This window comes from Phalacrocorax aristotelis, chromosome 9, assembly GCF_949628215.1.
Source record: "Phalacrocorax aristotelis chromosome 9, bGulAri2.1, whole genome shotgun sequence".
NCBI classification, from domain to species: domain Eukaryota; kingdom Metazoa; phylum Chordata; class Aves; order Suliformes; family Phalacrocoracidae; genus Phalacrocorax; species Phalacrocorax aristotelis.
This window is the reverse complement of record NC_134284.1, coordinates 34,988,546-35,008,674: the sequence shown is the minus strand read 5'-3', so window position 1 is coordinate 35,008,674 and position 20,129 is coordinate 34,988,546. Positions and strand designations below refer to the sequence as shown.

Here is a 20,129-nt window from a genome sequence, read left to right as displayed (position 1 = left end):
GCAGTTTCAATAGCTGTGGTTGTACTTTTTTTTCCCCTATCCCTATGAGACAAAACAGGTAGCGTAAGGTGCAAAACAGTTACAACAGGACAGGCCACGATATTTTTGTGTTTATATGGTTAATGGTCATTATGGACTGTTTTTTCTGGTTAGCATGAAAACTTCCTATTGTGACTGTGTCAGGAGTGGGAAGATGCAAATCTCAGTTTTAGTTTACTGTAGCACCCTTCTGAGTGCAGCTCGTACAGAGCTGCTGGGCCTGGGTGCTGCAGCCAGCGTGCTTGGAGAAATTAGAAAATTAAATAAAACACCATTTCTGAGCACTACAGCAATATAAACACGGAGCTGAGCCCCTGGTATTACGCTGGAGGAGGTTAGAAGGTGGAAAACCTGAAGCCCTGGGAGTGGTTATAGCTCATTTTTTATGTCGGGGCCCTAAGCTACGGCTCAGACACCTGTCCCTGTTCCTATCTGAGATGCCAGTTGGAGGTGGGAGCTGCAGTTTCACTGTTGCTTTCTCCTTTGCTGTTTCATTTTTCATCTTTTGCTGAAAGGAAATTGTGGTACTGAAGGTACGGTTGCTAAAATGTGACCGTCGAAGGTTTCTCAAGGGGGAAATGAGCAAGACGTTTAAATCATTTGAGGTGATCTCTTACAGTCTAGCAGAGCGTGGGACCAGAGAACCTCAAAAAGCAGAAAAATGGGTTCCTGCCCCAAGACTGAGGGCGTCTCTTACACACAAAGAGGACCTGTTTGAAAATGTCCCTGTTTGTGGCGCCAACTAACGCTCGAGGCAGGCAGTGTGGTTTAATCTGCACGTGAGAAGAAAGAGATGGCAGGGCGAGGGGAAGGCGACGAGAAGAACATCTTCGGGAGTGCTAATGTCCGCGACATGGCAGGGAGCGTGCTTGAGGCACTGTGGCCACCGAGGTGCGAGGCACTTCAGGCCTGAGCGTTGACTGGAGAAGCCGGACCTCGATCACTGCAAGCCTAAGGTGGGAAAAGGGCTTGTTGAAGAAGTTTTAACTGGGGTTGTGAGGCATTAATTAAGGAACTGGGGGAGGTGAGGGGCGGCCGGGGAGCGGGAGAACGGATGGTCTGTCAGGGGGGAACGCGCGCCGCCGCCGGGCGCCTCAGAGCGGCGGGAGCGCGGCCGCGCGCCGCGCCCCGCCCCTTCGGGGCCGTTGGGGCGGCCGTTGTGGGCGGGGCGGGGGCGGAGGCGGTGCCGCGGCTGGAGCCGAGCCCGGGGGCGGCGGCGGCGGCGGCGGCAGGAGGAGGGAAGAGGCAGCAGCAGCAGCAGCACCAGCAGCAGCAGCATGGCGGCCGGGCGCGAGCGGCTGAGCGCGCCGCCGCCTCCTCCGCCTCCTCCTGCCGCCGCTGCCGCCGTTGCTCCCGAGCCGGAGCCTGCGGCCCCGCTGCCCAAATAGCCGCCCTGCCCGGTCCTGCCCCGCCCGGAGAGCGCCCGGTCATGGAGCTCGCCAAGCCGGCCTTCCCCGCGCTGCCGCAGGCCAAAGAGGACTCTGAGGTGAGGGGCGGGATGGAGCTTGCCGGGGGAGCCGCCGCTCCGGGCCCCGCCTGAGGGAGAACCTCCCGCCGCGGCGGCAGCCTGCCGCCCCGGCCCCGTGTGGTGCGGCTGATCCCGGCCTCCCGCGCTGTGGGCCCGCTGTGTGTGCGTCCGTCCCCCCGCCCGCGGCTGACAGACCTGTCCCCCCGTGGGGTGTCTCCCGCCTCCCTTCCCCTGGGCCCAGGCCTCGCTGGCCGCCCCCGGGTCCCCACTGAGGCGCGGGTCCGCCCTACCCCCCCCCCCCCGTACTAGTGACAACTCGCGCCCGCAGGCCCCGCTGCCCCCCCCCTCCCCGGGACCACCGGCCGCATCCTGCCCGTTGCCCCCTGCTCCCCGCTCACGGATCCCCTGCCCGCCTCCGCCTGCCCTCCCGGGTGCCCCCGCCCGCCCCCGGTGCTGCTGGCGAGCCCTGCTCGCGGAAGAGGGGCTGCCAGCAGCCACCGAATCCCTCCCCCCCGCCGGTTCATCTCTCCACCGCCGCTCCCTCGGCTTTTGCCCTCTGATGGCGGCCCCCGCTCAGCTTGCTGTCTCTGGTGTCCCCTCCTCTGCCCTTCGGTGTGGCATGGCCTGCCTGTTAGCCACCCTTTCTTCTTTCCCCGGCGTGTTCCCTCTCCCTTTGTACGGTCACCAGTCCTGCCCTCCATCTGCTGCTGGCTGCCCGCTTGCTCCTTGTACGTGCAGAAAGGTGGTGAGCTGCTAGCAGTGAGTGCCTGCCTGTCCCCTTCCACACAGTTGGTGCCTTCTAACTCTTAGACACTCAAGCAATAACTTGGTGCTCTGGTGAGCCTACTGGGGAGGCGTTTTTACGGCGTTCATGAGCCAAGACTTCTCTGCGAACTAAGACAGGTGGCAATATCTGCTAAGACTCAAGTGCACCCTGCGTGGTGTCAGAGGAGCCGGGTCCGCGTGGTGTCTGATTTCTGAACTTGGCTTGGCTTCTGGGTTCTGGCCCTGGACGCTGGTGGCGTGTTTTCATGTGTCACAACCAACCCCGAGCGTCCCGCTTTGATAGCGTCGGATATTTAATGCAAAATGTCACAGCATTCATGTGGGAAGTTGAGAGTATCTGAGCTCTTCAGAGGTCTGTAGGTTGTTGCATATTTCATAAACATCAGCATTTAATTCTGTTTTACCAGAGTTATTGTTGAATGCTGTTGTTGTGATAAGTTACCTGAAATACGCAAGTTACTAGGCTTTTGTCTTTTTTGGTTTTGTTGTCAAAATTTAATACCCTCTTCAGAGCTAAGGAGGTGTTTACAAGTCATTTTGGTTGTTTTCAAAAAGTTGTAATCGGTTTGTATCTGAACACAAATTATATACCACCCTGTGAGGTTTATGATTTGTTTGTTTTTAAATCTCTCTTCTTTCTGAAGAAACCAATCATATTATCTACAGTTACTTCTGAAAATGGTTAACTAAATTAGCCTGGATGGCTTTCCGAACCTGTTTATAACTAGAATGGCTACAAAGGAGCGTGCAGTTAGAATAGCTTTTAAAACAGAGGTCACTGCCAGTCTAACAACTCTTAGCTGATGAAAACTGAAATTATAATACAGTGTCCTTCAGAGTGGATTTTATGTTTTGCTTTTTTTCGTGCTCTATATCTCAGTAATATAATGTGTAGGGTGTTAGGACTTCACATGCTGCAAGACTGTAGCGGAGAATTTCAAGGCCTATTTTTAAAAACTCTAAGTTAGGGGTTTTTTTTCAACACCTTACACTTGTGTCTGACTTGGTCTAAATACACTGTAGTTGGAGAATTTGGGGGAAACAGAAAAGTTAAAGCCAGTGTGAGAATGTTGGAGTTCCTGTGGAGCTAATTTGTCAAGCGAAGTATTAGAAGACTTCAGCCTTGTGCCTTCAGCCCAATCCTTAAGAAGATGCTTTGGAAAAGCAAACTGAGGAAATTTAAATCATTCTGCCCACAAAATGTAGTTATTCATGGAAAGCTGAAGATCATCTCATGTGTGTTGTTGTGAGGAGAGTCTTTTAACAAGGAGTACTCTCTAATATATTAATTTCAGGAACTTGGTTATGTATGGTTTAATGCTGTCTTGGTAGATTTGATTTCAAGATATTGAGGGAGGAAGTGGAGGAGAGAGAAGTTGGGGAATGCCTGCTTTACTTCCTGGTGTGGGCTGCTCAAGAGTGCAACTTTGTGGTCGTTTCAAGGCAATCTAACTGCTACCCCCCCAGCTCCTTTCTCCCAGCTGACACTAGTAACCGTGTGACAGCTTAAATAATAATAAAAAAAAGCCAAATCTGTGAGCCGTCTGCTGGATTTTTAAAACTACTGACATTGGCTAATGGTACTTTTGGAGCTTGTGAAATGCCACGTTAAGAAATGTCGGTAATATTTACCTGCTGGAGAGAGTTATGCCTTCTTTGCATTCCTAATCTGATACCATCTCAGGAACTGATGGACCAGAAGTTCGCTCTTCTGAGTGCTCTTAGTGACACGTGTCGCTATTACTTTTTTCCCTGCAGCTTGTGCGTACTTAAAGTTCATTCAGGTGGTGGAGCTGTGTTTGTTATAGGTCAAGCATAGACAGGTATTTGCAAGCGTCGTCTGCGCTTTGGTAGAAGCATGTGTCAGTGCTAGCTTGCGGTGTTTCCTCTAGTCAGCTCGTGTGCTGGCTGCAGGCTGGGCGAATTGTCCAGTTCTGCAAGATGAGCTGGTGAAGTCTGGGATAAACCAGCTTCTGTCTTTCACTGGTGAGTCTATAGCAGCTAAAACCCAAACTCCTTTTACAGGCCCTTATGCCATCCGAGCGTCTTCTACTTTTAATCTTTGGATATTGAACATGTAACTCACCATTCATGCAAAGCTTTTCTGGTATGTGCCATGAATGTCTGTAAGCCACCCATGTTCTTTTACAGATTGGCAATAGAGAGTATGTGAAAGTTGTATGAGTGATCATACGCGGCATGGAAGCCATTTCTAAGCTTAGATTTATGTCTTTTTCTAAAATTGGCACATTTTCCAAGATGAGATCTCAAACTTCCTTAAATTTGAGAAGTGCTGGGTTGGTGTTTTCCCCAGTACAAACATGCACCGCTAGAGACCTGTTAAAAGAGGGTCGGGTTAATAACAATTAGTGCATGCTGGTGTATTAGTACTGAGACATCTTAGCCCTTTTTTGAAAAGACGGTAAATCAGCACTGGAATAATTCAAGGAATTTAATGGAAATTATTTTCCCATTAAATTAAAAAAAGAGCAATAATTACCAGTTCATTTCTGTGTTAAAACATTAGCATATTTGCTTGCAAGCAGGCTGAGTAAACTAGTATTCACGAGGTATTTAGAATTTTTTTTAAGACTATCTGTGGTTCTTGTAATAGAATTATCAGCTTATTGACTAAGCAGTCATATTTGCTTTCTTATAATGCGTGTAAAAACTGTGCTTTCCGCAGCACAAGATTTTTGAAGAAATGTACATTTCTTGACAGCTATATTTAGTCTAAAATGCTAATGTATTTTTGACTGCTTTTTAAGCTATGCACTAGTGCAGTCCATCTAAAGGTGGAACAAATTTCTTAAGCTTTTTTACTCTTACTTCTGATAGGAAAGGCAGATAACCCCCTTAATAAACATAAAGTGATTCCCCTCCTCTGCAGACTCTTTAAGTTAAGTAGGAAGCCTGGATTGCAATATTTATTTTACCTGCCCACATAATAGAGCAAAAGAGACTTAAAACAAATGCTCTGTCATGCTAGGAAATGTAAATCAGGTGACAGATTTTGATCCTAACTCTGTGGGATACTACCAGACTACTTTGCATATATCAGAAGTGCAGTGTGGCAGCTGAGGTTGAGCAGTCTCGTTGCTTGTGACAAACTTACGCCGTGCATCCGCAGGAAGCCTGCTGGAGTGCATAGGCATCCATGCAGACGTGAACGTGGCTCACTGGGGGACTTAAAGCATGGGGGTTTTTATCCAAATGAGGATTGTAGAGAGACCTGGATGGTCCTTGGTCTCAATATAGCCCAGCTTGATAGGCTGTAATTAAAATTAAAAAAAGGGAGAGGGGGAGAAAACCAAGGCATGAAAAAGGACATACGTGCACCATTATCAACAACTCTAACAATAATCTGAATAGAATTTTTCCTTTACCAGTTGTTGGTAAAACTTGTTCATTAGTGCACATTCTACAGATTCTTCGTAAAAAGTGAATCATCAAGACCTATTACTGTAGTGGGTAGCGTTGCCATGGGGTGGATGCGGGAGAAATACTACTATAAAAAAATTCAGATGAGTCTCAGCTTCTGTGCAAGTCTGTTTAAAAAGAAAATAATACAGAAAGTGTAGCAGTCCTGCCAGTTGGCTACATGCTTCTTATAACCTGAAGAATTCTCCCTTTACTCCTTTATTGTCCTTTAATAAAAGCCAGTGCTGATGATCTGTGTGCTAATTGGTATTTAAGGAGCTAGCTGAGGTGTCTTTGGGACCAATGTTACAGATTGAGACAAACAAGAAACATTTGTTTCTTATCTATGTGACGTTTTTACTTTCCCTTTACTTGCTTTAGCTTAACTTTTAGCCTTTTCCATCGCTTGTGTTTCTCTTTGCCAAATAACCTTTGTTTTCCTGTTGTACGCTTCTTCCTTCCTCTGTGTGTTCTGTCATTCCCACCTGCTATTGTTTTTCCCATCCACCTTCCAGCTTTTGTATTCCTTTGTATTTTCAAAAGCAAAAGGTCTGTACAATGAGGACTTCCCATTGTCTGAGTACTCTTTACAAATACACAGAAAATGCTGCTAAATGCTGCTTCCCAGCCCGTGTTTGTCCTCGTTGAGACTGACCAAAGTGGGATCTCTGGCCGAGGGGGGACTTGCCGTTACAGCAGAGCCCATCTAATAGCTGGCTTTGCTAAAAAGTGGCTTTACCCATCCTGCCAGCCGTCCAGTGTTGTCACTGTTTTTGTCCTGATGTTTGTCTGACCTGTGGTGACCTGGAGCAGGGAGCTTACTTTGGTAGACAACCAGCTTTGCTAAAAAAGCTGTTAGTTTTGGGCCATTATAGTTTCCCGAGCGTGGCGACCATAGGATTAAACAACTGTGTGAGGGTGGGAATGTAACCTCATCCTTTAACCAGCCGCTGCTTTGGGTTAGTGGTACTGCCAAAGCCTTCCTTAACCTTGTGAGTATAGCTCTGTTCTTGCTAGTGATATGGCTACATCTTGAGAGACCAAAGAGACTGGGTTTAACTTTTTGATTTTATGTACTTGCACTAGGACTTCTATCTGGGGAGGGGTGGAATAAATATATATATATAGCCCTGAAGTGGTCAGGCAGTTGGACTGAATGATTGTTGCAGGTCCCTTCCAACTGAAATAATTCTGTTCTAGATATATGTATATAAAAAAATACATATCTTTAAAAAAAAAAATCATTCTAACTGGAATAACTGTCCAAGAGCATGAAACATGACTGAAACTGAAGCCACAGCCTTTCATTTCATTCTTGTTTTTAGCTAATTTTGAGGCCCTTAAAGTAGCATGCTTCACAGTGATAGATGTGTCAGGTTTCAGTAATATTAAAATACTTGTCTTGAATATGTTTTTCAGTACTTCATTTGTCTCTTATTAAGAGATGGCAAATGAGCATGCTCTATTACTACTTCAGTATTTCATGATTTCTTTCAAGAATTGTTTGTTCCATTTTACAAAGGCCATTGGTGTAACTAGCTTTATTTTGGTGCAGGTCTTTAATGATAATGTCCCCTATTCCCTCTCCCTGCCTTCTGTTGGTCTGTATCAGCTGGGAGGGTTTTTGTTTTTTCAAAATATTGTCTAAAATACTTTCAAAACCAAGATGTGATCTCATTTCATGTCTAAATTAGACTTAAAACTGCCTCATATTTAAGCATAAAGCTTTTGTGTGATGGTAATTGTTAAGGGATCAGGATCCATCCACCTTCCAAGCTGTAGCCAGCTAAGGGGGGGTGAGAGCAGTGTTGGCTATCAATATGATCATGCCCTCTGGCTGTTCTGATGTGACACTGTTTAGCTGTAATTTTAATTTCATATATGGAGCGGTACAGGATTATAGCCAAGAGATCAGTTGCCCAGCGCAGATGAAGGAATTGAAGCAGGTCAGCAGAGTGTGTGGCTGTTATTGCCGTAACAGTTGTCTTCAGCTTTGATTTCACAACTTGTGGAAGAATGTTGTACCAGGTTCGGAGGAGAGACTTTTGAGTGTTGTAGCTTATGTGAATATTCCACTAGATGGGGAAACAAATTTAGGCAAGAGGATTCTGACAGACCTAGTTTTTTGAGGTACACGAGGAACGATCAATCATGTGGAAGCCTTGCTGTGATGAATTGCAATGGGGGAAGAGAAATCTGTACAGAGAAGTGAGTGATGCTATTGATCAACACCAAAATAGCTGTCTGAGTGTTGGAAAAGGGTGAGAAACCTGAGGGGTCAGGAAGGTTTTACTGGGAGTTGTGTGCAGCTTTTCGAAAAGGACTTGTGGAGTGGTCTTGAAAGTGGGGAGAGTCACTGCAGATGGCACCTGATGCCCAGTGGTGCTGAGAGGATAAGGGGCAGCAGCTAAAGTCTAGAAAGGATACTTCTTGATGTTGGATTCTCCTTCTTTAAACCAGTGATTTGATTTATTTTACTGGTGGGCTTTTTTTTTCAGCACCTTTGAGAGCTGCTTCCTTCATCTAGGGCAGTCTGTAGTTTGCAGGCTCTACTAATTATAAGGCAGCAGGAGTTTAAGCATAATATAATGAAAGGGCAGTTCTGTGCATCGCCTTTCAACCAAAGCTGAGCTTCGGCAAAGACTGACTAGGATAGACGTTTTATATGTGAAAATTAGATGGGTCTTCACGCTTAAACTCTCAGTTAGGGACCAGTTAAGTGATGTCACATATATCCATTTACTGCGTTCCTTCTGGGGAGGCATATGCAGATCGCATAAGGTATGTTGTGGAGCTGTGTTTAAAAACCCTAGTCTTTGCTTTTGTGCAGACCTTAGATGAGTCTCAATGTCAGGGCTGTTAAGCTAATTAGAAAATTCATAATATGAATTTTATATTAAGTCCTAGCCAAGGTCACTCTTTCAGAAAAAAGCCCATGTGGATGTAAATTTGCATGTGTCAGTGTACGGTGTCAGGATTTTTGCCATTAAACTGTTCTTCTAAAGAAGAGCAAGTATAGCTATGGCAAAATATTGACAAAATAACCATAACTGTTGGCAGAGTAACTCTTGAAGTAGTTTGGATGTTGATTACCAAGAAGCTCTCTGTAGCATAGACAAATCTTGCCTATTCATTCACATTTTCAATTTATTTCAGCTAGAGATTGGCTGTATGTGGGGGAGGGAGGGATCTGAAACATGCTCTATTCCTTTTTTTCCTCTTGCTAGTCGCTCCGTTCTGGGGCAGCAGTTGAAGTGCTTTAGAAACTCCCTGGCATTTCGTTGGTGCGAATACAAAATACAGCAGATGCATGCTGTGAGCGCACAGCGAAACAGCTGAGGTATCTCTTAAACTTGCCCATCAGTGAATCACAGTCTGGTTTGGGAAGATCTGTCAGAGGTGAGTGGCTCCTCTTCAAAACTTAGAGTTGTGGGGTTTATTTTTTGCATTCCTTTACTTTGGTCTTGTGCATATTGAAGGTCACGTCTTCCAGTGAGTTGTTGCTGATTCTGTAGAACCTACCTACAAATACTTAGCAACAAGGAGTGCCGTTACTCTGTCCAGCTCTGGTATAGTTGGTTGTTCTCTTGGCAAAATTCTTATATTTGGTCTGATTAAAAAAAAAGAAACTTCTAGTTGTTAGTTGTCTGCTGGGTGCTTCAGACAGCATGGAAAGCACAGTTGATGAATGAATTCCTTAAAATGAGACCTCTGCTTGGGTTCAGTCTACATTAATACTTTTTCTACATAATTTTGCATAACATTTGAATAATCTTGCATTGTTAGTTTTAAAATCCTTGAAGGGCTGTCAGGAAATCACCAGAATCACTTTCAGTAGTTTGTGTACTTGTCTCGGGTTAAATTTTTTCTTTATAGATCATCTTTCAGATATTTATTTTGCAGACTGTGTCCCATTGCAAACTGTATCTTTTTGCCTTCTTACAAAACATTGAAGGCTAATGTCTGGAGCCAATACTGACATCTTTTTTTCTTGTTCAGAACATCTGCGCATCTGTTGTCTTTTGGGTTTTGGTTTCCTTTGGGCTGTATATTGCTAAATTCTTGCCTGCCTACTTTGCACAGCTTACAGCTGTTGGGACTAACACAATTTCCCGTTCCTAATGCGTTTGAAAGGAATTTGTAATGTATTGTTAAGTCCCCTTGACCAAAGTAGTGATGAATTTGTGTTTTCATTATGCTCCAGATTAAGACTTTAAAATTGTACAAATAAGAGTAATAAACCCACTTAAGTGACTGTATACTCCTGGAACATAGCTTAAGCTTTTCAGAGTTTATTACTGTTACTGTTGTTTTAATACTTGGACAAAACTGCAGTTTTCTTGCTTTTTTTTGACGAGTGAACTATGCTTTTATATATGCAGTGAGACAACAGGGTTGTACTAAAACACTCTTAGGTCAACTTTCAAAGGATACAGTTCTGTAAATATCATCCTTTTGTCACAGGATTTCTACTTTCTGCTACCAGGAGCTTTTATTACTACAGCTGAAACATGCAGAAATAATTTTGCTACCTCTCTGCCTATTTAGCAAAGACCATTTCAGTGCATTTTATTTCCCTGTTTGTACTACCATTTTAGGTAGTATTCACAGAATTGTTCTGAGCGGCTTAATGTTTGTTTGCGTTCTCAGAAATGCTGTCCCAGATTCAATTCAAGTGGTTTCCAGAATAACTTTACTGATACTAAAATCCTTTCTAAATCCACTACCAAGAGCTAGCAAAACCTCACTGTGTAACTGTCTGCGTGCCTGGGGGAAGCGCTGGGTTTTTCTCTTGTGTGTCTTATTAAAAAGAAGGTAATGTGAAATAGATGCTACTGGTACAACTGCAGGTGCTGAGGTGGACAGTGCTGCTGTTTAAGGGCCTGGACCTTTCTTAGTGTAATCCTGACCTCACTTCAGAGGTGACATGTTTAGAGTTTAACATTCTCATAGTTTTGAGGAGACTGGAACATAACAAGAACAACATATGGCAAAGGTTTTTTTCTTAGCTACCAGTGTGTGTGGAGCAAACAAGTAAGTTATGTAAATAAATGTATGCAGTCTATTTGATTTGATATGTGTGACTCTTTCGTTCTCCCCCCTCCAGCTGGTAACTGTGATCTCAGCTATAACTTCTTCATGTGTCAGGGTCAAAGAATGAGTAAGAGCCTGTTAATAGAGGACAGTGGGAGTTGTAAAGAAGGAGAGACAGGAATAGAGTCTGCCTGAGCATTTTTCTGCTCAGCTTTGGCAGCTCTTTAAAACAGAGCAAAGGATGAAGATGTTGATCTTGCCATTTGCTCTGGGCAGTGCTGATGGATTGAGTTTGAATGATACTAAATAGTCCCAGAATCACAGACTGGTGGGGGTTGGAAGGGCCCTCTGGAGCTCATCCCATCCCACCCCTTGCTTGAGCAGGCACCCCCAGAGCAGGGGCACAGGGCTGCGTCCAGACGGGGTGTGAATGTCTCCAGGGAAGGGACCCCACAGCCTCTCTGGGCAGCCTGTGCCGCTGCTCGGGCACCCGCACAGGGAAGGAGTCTTTCTTCTCATGTTTAGGTGGAACTTTCTGTGTTCCAGCTTGTGCCCATTGCCCCTTGTCCTCTTGTTGGGCACCACTGAAAAGAGCCCAGTCCCATCCTCCTGACACCCACCCTTCAGATATTTAAGTATTGATGAGATCCCTAGGAAGGGGTGGTTCCCAAGTGGTGACCCCTCACAAACTTGAGTCTGAGATCCTGTGGAAGGGTGTGATGTCTGTTAACTTACGGCTAGCACAAGGAGTATCATGGCCCTGTGGCTGAACAACAGTGTATGAGTTCGCTGTGCAAGGATCCTTCCCAGTGTAGTTTTCTAGGATGGAGAAAAATGGCAGTTCACCTGAATGGCTTGCTGTGTTCATGGAGACCATAAGTTTCTAGAATTGTTAGAGCTAAATACTAAATAATCAAAATAAAGTTAGTTTGAATGTACTGGGTGAGGCAGTGTGGATTTTAAGGGAGTTACCTGCTACACTTGCTATCGTCTAACTGTTTTTTCAGTGGCTGTAGGAATGTGCTAGACAAAGGAATTTTTTTGCTACTGTGACTAGTACAGAATGTTCTAAAGCTTTTTTCCTTTTTATTTGGTACTTTTTTTTCCCCCCTCCCCACTCTAGAGGGAGGTTTCTAAGCAGAAAGCTGAGGTGTGGATGTACAACACATCAGCTGTTCTGCACAGGTTTCGTCACTGATGTACGCTACCTGAGGTTTCTTCACATTGGCTTTCAAAACGGTGTTCTTGCACTTGAGTGTTACCATGTGGAGAGTTAGCAGTAAGTGTAAGCAATGTGCCTGTTGCATAGCCGGTAGCTTGTACAATCTGCAGAAAAGATGTTTTGATCCTTGTATGTAAGATCTCTGTCTGAATTTGGTTTTCCCTTTATGTGCCTGTATAATTTTTTTGTTTTATTTTAAGGATTGGACCTATCCCATGAGGAGAGAGATGCAGGTATGACACACCTTCATTTACCATTTGAGTCGTAACCCATGGTACATTCAGTAAGAAAGTGCCCCACAAAAGAGCTGGCATCAAAATCAGTCTTCAGGGGTAAAGTGTCAGCACCATCGGAGAGATGTGTGAGGATTGCCAGCTTAGGGTGCAGGTGTGCTTGGATCTCAGTTGTGCAAGTATTAAAAAATAACATAATCCTGTCCTTTTCTTTGGAATCCCCAAAATACTATATTTTTGTTTTGATGAATTTTGGGAGATGGTTGCTAAAAAAGTATCGGAGCTTTGCTCTTTGACTTAAATTTGGTTGGAAATAAATGTTCTCAGGTAGGAGCACTGGGCAATTAAAATTCCCTACCACGATGTTGGCCAAACCTTTGTGCAAGATAAGGTCTGCAGACCTATGTGTCCTTATTGGTGGGGAGATACATGGTTAAAAATTGATATTTTCCTACTACTAGGACAAGGCTAGAAGATTACTATGTGTATGTCTTTTTCCATGACAGTGATTTGGAATTAATTTACAAGACACAATTATATACAAAGTTAGAGTTCCCTTCATTTGAGCTGGGGCTGGGTAGGATGTAGGAATCAAACTGGAACTTAATCCAAATAAAGGACTTGATTCCTGTTCCAAAACAAGACCTCCTGCACAAAGATCATGTTTCTTTTATTTTGCCAAATGGATTTTTTTCCCCTTGTCCAGTAAAAACAACACTTGATAGCACGTCTCTCACTAGCGTGTAAATTACTTGTTTCCATGGCCGTAGCCTGCGTTGAGTGCAATGTATTATTTCAAATAATTTTGAGTTGGTATTAAATGTCTGTTTTTCTCCCCCTTCTAGGAAATTTTACCTGGGTTATTTTTAGGCCCATATTCTTCAGCTATGAAAAGCAAGGTATGATTTTCAGAATAGTGTCTCATACGGAAACTTTGCTGTGGTGATTTGTTACTGTGGCGGTTTGTTCAACTGTTATCTATATAGGTGTAAATTTGGTTGCAGTCCTGAACTGGAACCTGAAAGATGCCAGAGTAGAAGTAATACACGATGCATTTATGGGATGGTCCCTTCAGCCTGCAGGGTTATCTGATTGGGGCTGGTGCCCATGCCTCCCCTTTCCACAGAGATTCTGAACTACCACCTCGGGCACATGCTGGGGCAGCTGATGCTTATGAAACTGTGTTTTTTTTCCTTAACAATCTTGTGAGCTAAAGGGTTGCTTCAGGAGAAAAAGTGAAAAAGAGCCCTGGTCAATTGTCATGTGGCTTGAAGTTCTGCATGCGTTCGTACACACGCACGTGCATGCTCTCTCAATTCAGCTAGTCTGCTTTACCGACTCCTTACAAACCAGGGAAAAATGCAAATTTGAAGTGACTCGCACACTAATTGCGGTGAGCATTCATGTGTGAGCTTTTTGTAATAAAATCAAGTCTTATAGTTAAGCTTGAATATAATTTTCCTTAGAAAAAGGTAAAACATTTGAGACTTGCACATTACTGATCAGGCAATCTGTCTCCTTTGCTGAAGTGTTGCAGTACAAATCAGGAGTGGGAAACCACACATATGCAGTAAAATAAGGTAAAGTGCATCTACAGTAAAGTCAAGCACTGCTAAGGCAAAGCTTGTATCTGCAAGCTTACCTCATGGTTTGAATGATCTTACTTTCAGTGGTCTGATTCCAGCAAGAATCCAACGCTAGCTGAAAATCACTATGTCATGTAGGGACTTGCAATTTCAGGCAAGGTGAAAGGTGGGCAGAGACAAACAAGTTAATTGGATGCTGCCTTTACTGCCTGTTCTTTTTAGCGTTGTTAGGAATGCTTTTCCTTGCAGCTCCTAATAGTTGTGTGTTGACTTTTTGAAAAACAAGATTTTTCACACTATGCTTTGAATATTAGAAAACTAGCTCCGATTTTTCTTGAGGAGATGATATAGCCCTATTATGTATTTAAGTATAGCTTTTCTTTTTATTACTGTGCAATAGGTGGATTCTGTAACTTAAAAAAATCTGTTTGTTTTCTTTTTCCACAGCTACCTATACTTCAGAAACATGGCATAACCCATGTAATATGCATACGGCAAAACATTGAAGCAAATTTTATTAAACCAAACTTCCAACAGTTATTTAGGTGAGAAATGATCATAACACACAGAACTGCAAACAATAAAAGACCTTACTTTTAAGCACCTTATTCTGTATTAACAAGATTATTTCTTTTATGTTAGTGTTCTTTCCAAATATTTTCACATTGACAAAAATATTTGAAAAATGTGCTAAGGTGTAGGAAGGCTCTTAAATCCAAACCAGGAAGTTTATTCATCCATTCGACTCTGGCTGTAGGCAACACCGCAAATGAGAAGTGCCTGTTAGTTTACAGTGACTAGCTTCAGTTTTTGAAGTTGTTTGTTCTGAGTACAGTTTGTCCTGCTAGTAAAACATTTGAGGTGACTTAATCAGAACGTGTGTACCTCTGACAAAGGTGCACAGAGCACCTGAAAAGAATGCTGGCCCACATTTACAAAGTGGTGGGGGGCATGTGTGTAGTATGCTGCTTTCAGGCAAAGCTGAGTCACCTGTAGCATAGTGCTCGTGGAGTTCTTCCACAATGTTGGAGAAGGTTCCTCACATCCTCCCTTGTAAGGACATCTCCAGAGGCTGCTTCTTGGTAGATAATGTGGATCACAGGCCAGAAAGTAAAGCCGGGGGTTTAGTGTCGGCTTCCTTCTGCGGGTTTTATTGTAACGGGGTTGAATCAGCTGTACTTGTACAGGTGGCAGCAACTCAGTGTTACTGTGTACTCATAGCAACTGTTTTCATTGTAGGTATTTAGTCTTGGATATTGCAGATAATCCAGTTGAGAATATAATACGATTTTTCCCAATGGTAAGTATTTGTGTGCTAATATGGATGGAATGGGAATGGGGTTGCCCAGGAAGAGTGTTCTGAACTAATGGATACCAAGCTTCAAATCTGGGATACTGAGCCTGAGGCACCTGGAAGGGTGACTTTATTGCCACTTTAGTAAGTGTGATAAACTCCTTTTTACAAGTATAGAAACTGAGGCAGAATTGCAAGAGATGCATCTTAGTATGGTTCCCCCCCAAAAAAAACTGAATTGGTCTCAAAAGAAAAAGGAAACAGGTCATGGGAGAACGGTAGTTACTCTGGAAACCCTTGGCCTGTAGGAAACATTTTTTGAGCCCAAGAGGATTTACATCTCCTGTATCAAATACTAAAACTTAACCCAATACTAAAATAGTAACCCAAACCAACTACGGTGTAACTAAGTTTTGAAGCATCTTGAAACACGTTTACTGTAGAGGAATTAAAAAGTAACTTGAAGTTAAACAGTACCCAGTACATACCGAGGTTTGGAAACATCAGTACCCTTAGTTTTGAGGGAACCCTTAGTTTTGAGCTGTGGTTTTGTACCCTTATTTTAGGTTAGTTTGCAATAGAGCAAAAGCATTTTGTTCCTCCCCCTACCCCCAAAAAAACCTAAACCCACCAAAAGACTCCTGGCTTCCCTGCATATGGCAGAGGCGGTCATCTTTTTGCAGAAGACAAATCAGTTGATGGCTTGCAGCTTTTCTGAAGGATAGTGCTGTTTGATCCAACAACACCCTTTGCAGATCTTGCAGTTACTGCTGCCTTGGTAGCTCTGCGTCGGTATATTTTTAAGAGTCTAATCTGAGTTTTCCCCACAATAAATTACTTAGCTTTTACTTTTCATCTAATCAGCTGTTTCAACCTGGCAGTATTCCACAGACCTCACTACACCATGTCTCACCTTATAGATTGATTTTAGACCTACTTTTATAACTTGAATATATAGTTGGAGAACTTCTAGGTCACACAGTAGGGTGGTTCAGGCCGTATTGGGGTTGACGCATGTGGTTTTCTCAGGTTTTGTTGGGGTTTTTTCCTCCCCCTGTTAAGCAAAGATGTTTGGAAGTTACTTTTTATTGTAGTGACATAACACGTGGCATAATGATTGTAAAGGCACACATACTGGATTTTTATGCGTTTTTGGTACTGGCTTCGCACTAGTTTTTCACTGACAATTTTATGGATAGTTAAAAATACAAAAGAAATATAAATGTCCAGTTGAAGTGATGTTCATGCCTGTATAAAAGTGCGTTATTGTCACTGGTCTATAAAGACTGATACAAAAATTCTACCAATTTGAAATGCAAGTAGCAGTAACATCTAGAATAATCTGAAACTTTGAGTCTTGCAATTTTTTTTCTTTTTAGACTAAAGAATTTATTGATGGAAGTTTACAAAGTGGAGGTAAAATCATATTAACTTTTTTCCTTCATTTACTAATATGTTGTTAGAGCTTTAAAACTAACTTAGTGGTATGTATTAGAGGCTCTTAAGGATGTTTTCTTAAATTTGGGGGTTTATTGTTCTTGACTTTAATTATTCAAGTTTAGAGCAAAGCATTCTTTCCTTTTGCCTCTGACTTGAAAACAAACCTCTTTGTATATCTGCGTTAGTTTTTTTCACTTTAAACACAACTGTGTTCTGTGCTTGAGGGTTGTTTTGTCCCCTCTCTAATGTAGGGCCTTAAATCTGCATTGTGGTCCTGGGATGCAGGTTCTGTTACCCAAAATCCTCAGAGGAGCAGGACTCCATGCTTCTGTATCCCAGGGTAGTAACAGACAGTGTAGTTAGCAATCTAGAGTGAAGTAAGGCACATCTATTGTTCTTAGGATGTACCTTGCTACTCCGTAGATCTCAATAACAAGGAAAAACTACCTTCCAAAGAATTTTCTTCAGTCTATGCAAGTGTGGTTTGTTGGGGTTTTTTTATTATTTTTCCCTTCTCAGGAAAAGTTCTTGTCCATGGAAATGCAGGGATTTCTAGAAGGTAGGAAACTATCCGTCCTGCGTATTAATTCTTCTTAAACACAGGAAATATATTCTACTAATTTTTTTTTTTCTTTTCAGTGCTGCCTTAGTTATTGCATACATAATGGAAACATTTGGGGTGAAGTACAGGTAAGAACAGAGTGTGGTCATGTACTTAACCGTTTGTCTGAAAAGACTGAAGAGTACTTTAGTACAGATAAGAAGTCTGATACATCTGTAGGTATTTGTTTAATTCAGGGATGTAACTGAATAATAATTTTGGAGGGACAGTAAACAATTGTGTATTGATGCATAAACCAGTTGTTACCTACTGAGATTGAGTGAAGGCTTGACATGGGGCAGATTATTCCCTTTCACTTCACTGCAGGCTTGTTTTCATCCTCTCTTTAAGAAGAAGTAGGTACCTGCTGCTAATGGAAATAGGATACCAGCCTACAGAAGTTGATGCCTTGCTGTAAAACTATGAGAGGCCCCGAGAGGCTGTTCTTAGTGGTGTGTGGAAAACAGGCCAGCAAGCTGAAGACTGGAGCTGGGGGCAGGCAAATAGTATTTTCCAACTACTGCTTCCTATTTTGCCCAAACAATTTCAGTTATACCAACTAGTTCTGAGGAACAATTAGAGGTTGTATATTTCCTATGAACTGATAATTGGGAGAAAGACCCCTGAAACCACAGAGACTTTTGTCATAGCCTGTTTTCCACTGAAGTACTTTCTCTCCTTTCTTCAAGGGACGCATTTACTTATGTTCAAGAAAGAAGATTCTGTATTAATCCTAATGCTGGATTCGTCCATCAACTTCAGGTGACTTTTTCTGCCCCCCCGGTCATAACTCAAAAGCCATTTGATGAATCATCTTCCTGCAAAACAGCCATTTCTACTTAGGCTTAACATTTACTGTAAAAATATGCTTCAACTAAATGTCAGAAGCTATAGTAGAGCTTGGGAGAAAGATAAGTGGGTACCCTAGTTCTGCAGATTTAAGCTTTAGACAAAGCAAATCCAGGATCGGAGGAGAAATAAAAATCCTGTTTTGTGCAGTGATTTAAGAGGCTCTGAAACAGCTCGGTGGCTAAGGAAACTGCAAAGTGAGTATCATGGCATGCATCAGTGATTTCCTTGGCATTTGCATTCATAGATGATATTCACAGGTCTGAAACAGCAAACGGGTGTCATGAAGTTGCTTTATCGTATTTCGGGAGTCTGCTGGGTGAATGGTGGGCAAACATCGGGACAGTATGTTGAAACAGATTTGTTGTGTCTCTGCTGTTGCTTAAGTGGCTGGCAGCAAGGTGATTGAGTGTCTCCTGAGCTTTGTTTGTTTTTTTTTTTTTTAAGTAACTCATGTGAGGAGTAGTTGTGTAGCACTGGAAGTGTGACAGGTCAATAGAACGCAACTTCAAAGCTTCAAGGCCATGTATAGTTTGTCCTTGTAACAAATCTCTGAAGCTACTGTATTCTAAGGTTGGCTTGTTCCTACCCTCTGAATTGCCTTCCGGAAACAGCGAGTTCTCTGAACATTCTCACAGAACTTTTAGTGAAAGTTCACTCTCTTCCTTAAAGCCATTTTTGCCATCCTTTGTTTTCTCTCACTCTGCCTTCCTGACAGTTTTTGTCATTCATGTCAAAGCAACAAAGAACTCGTCTCCTTTAAGACCTCTGCCTCACTGGAAGATAGTCTCTAGTCTGTGCCAGTGAACTCTCTGAATTAGTCCTTCTCATCCTTAAAGTGTTATGCCAAATTAGTAACAATATGTATTACTAAACTTTTCCAGGAATATGAAGCCATCTATTTAGCAAAATTGACCATCCAGATGATGTCACCACTGCAGCTGGAGAGATCCCTCTCAGTTCCACCTGGTACTACAGGTCAGAAGCCTCTCCTGTTGTGTGTGTGATGCCGCCTGGCTTACCCGGTGTTGTGAGGTGACTTTTGTTCTCCCTAAGTAAAGCCCCGGCAGCAGCAGTGAATCTCGGACTTTTGGGAAGGGGATGGCTGCAGTTGGTGTGCAAGCGGTGTTGAAACTTGTGTGCAGTACTTAAGTATTCTGTTCTATGGTCGAGCTCTCCTGTGTTGTTGTCTGCGCTTCCATACCGTACTGGAGAAAGGCCCTGTCCTTCAAAAATCCCAAGTTCCCTAGAGGAATCAAGAGTGACAGGTTGAAAGCAGCCAGTGGTCGTGACGTAATTTCTGCCCTTAATTTTAAGGCTGTTGCTCTGATAAAAAAGTTTTGGTGTGCCTTTAAACAGAAAACAGGAGATTAGGGCATGTAAAAATATTACTGTAATCATATAGAGGTGTGCCAGTAGCAATCCCTGCTAAAGGTCAGTGGAAATGGAGTCTGGGGGGAGACGCACAGGGAGCACAAAAAATGGTGGATTCTAGGAAACTTCTGTGCAGAGAAGTGCAAGGGAAGAGTGCTGTCAGCAGCTGGCTGTTAAAAGCTGAATGTCTTCAAAGGGTAGAGTCCTCCTCACAGCTGCATATTGCTAGAGCTGATCTCTTCAGTTGTATCTTCCTTCCTGTTGCCTTTTGCAGGAAGTTTAAAGCGAATGCATGAAGAAGATGATGAACTTGGAACCATGCAAGTGGCAGCAGCACAGAACGGATGATGCCTGAGGACGAGCACTGGTTGTATTGTGAACTCCTGCCGAGAAAGGTGAAGAAAACTAGGGAAAAAGAATTAATAATGCAAAATGATGAACACACACATAGCTTCTTTTCAATTACATGTTGCTTTCAGATGTAAATCTGCCTCTGCAACACACTAAGCATCATTTTTAAGATGTTGGACTTCTTGAATGAATAGATGGCACTGATTGTTTTACTCCTTTTTTACACTTTACAGTTTTATTCTAAACCAAGATTTTTGGACTTGCAAAGAGGTATTATTGCAATAATGCACTTTTCATACTTGAAATTTCTTTATTTGTATGATATAAAGTTATTACTTTAAACAAAATGCAAGCTGGGAGGATTTGTTTATAAAGTTATTTGTGTAATTTATAACAAGAGACTTTAGTAAAGAAAAAGTTTGCTAAAACTCA

At 42.9% G+C, this 20,129-nt stretch overlaps 1 protein-coding gene across 1 annotated transcript; it reads left to right on the top strand.

Moving 5' to 3' along the window:
- Positions 1-1,234: 1,234 nt before the first annotated feature.
- Positions 1,235-20,129, top strand: STYX (serine/threonine/tyrosine interacting protein). The gene is made up of 11 exons (XM_075104351.1): positions 1,235-1,525; positions 12,170-12,202; positions 13,048-13,101; positions 14,236-14,333; positions 15,028-15,088; positions 16,462-16,498; positions 17,042-17,081; positions 17,162-17,212; positions 17,813-17,885; positions 18,857-18,950; positions 19,621-20,129. Exons 1-11 carry the CDS (start codon positions 1,469-1,471, stop codon positions 19,692-19,694), a joined length of 672 nt encoding a protein of 223 aa, XP_074960452.1. The 5' UTR covers positions 1,235-1,468; the 3' UTR covers positions 19,695-20,129.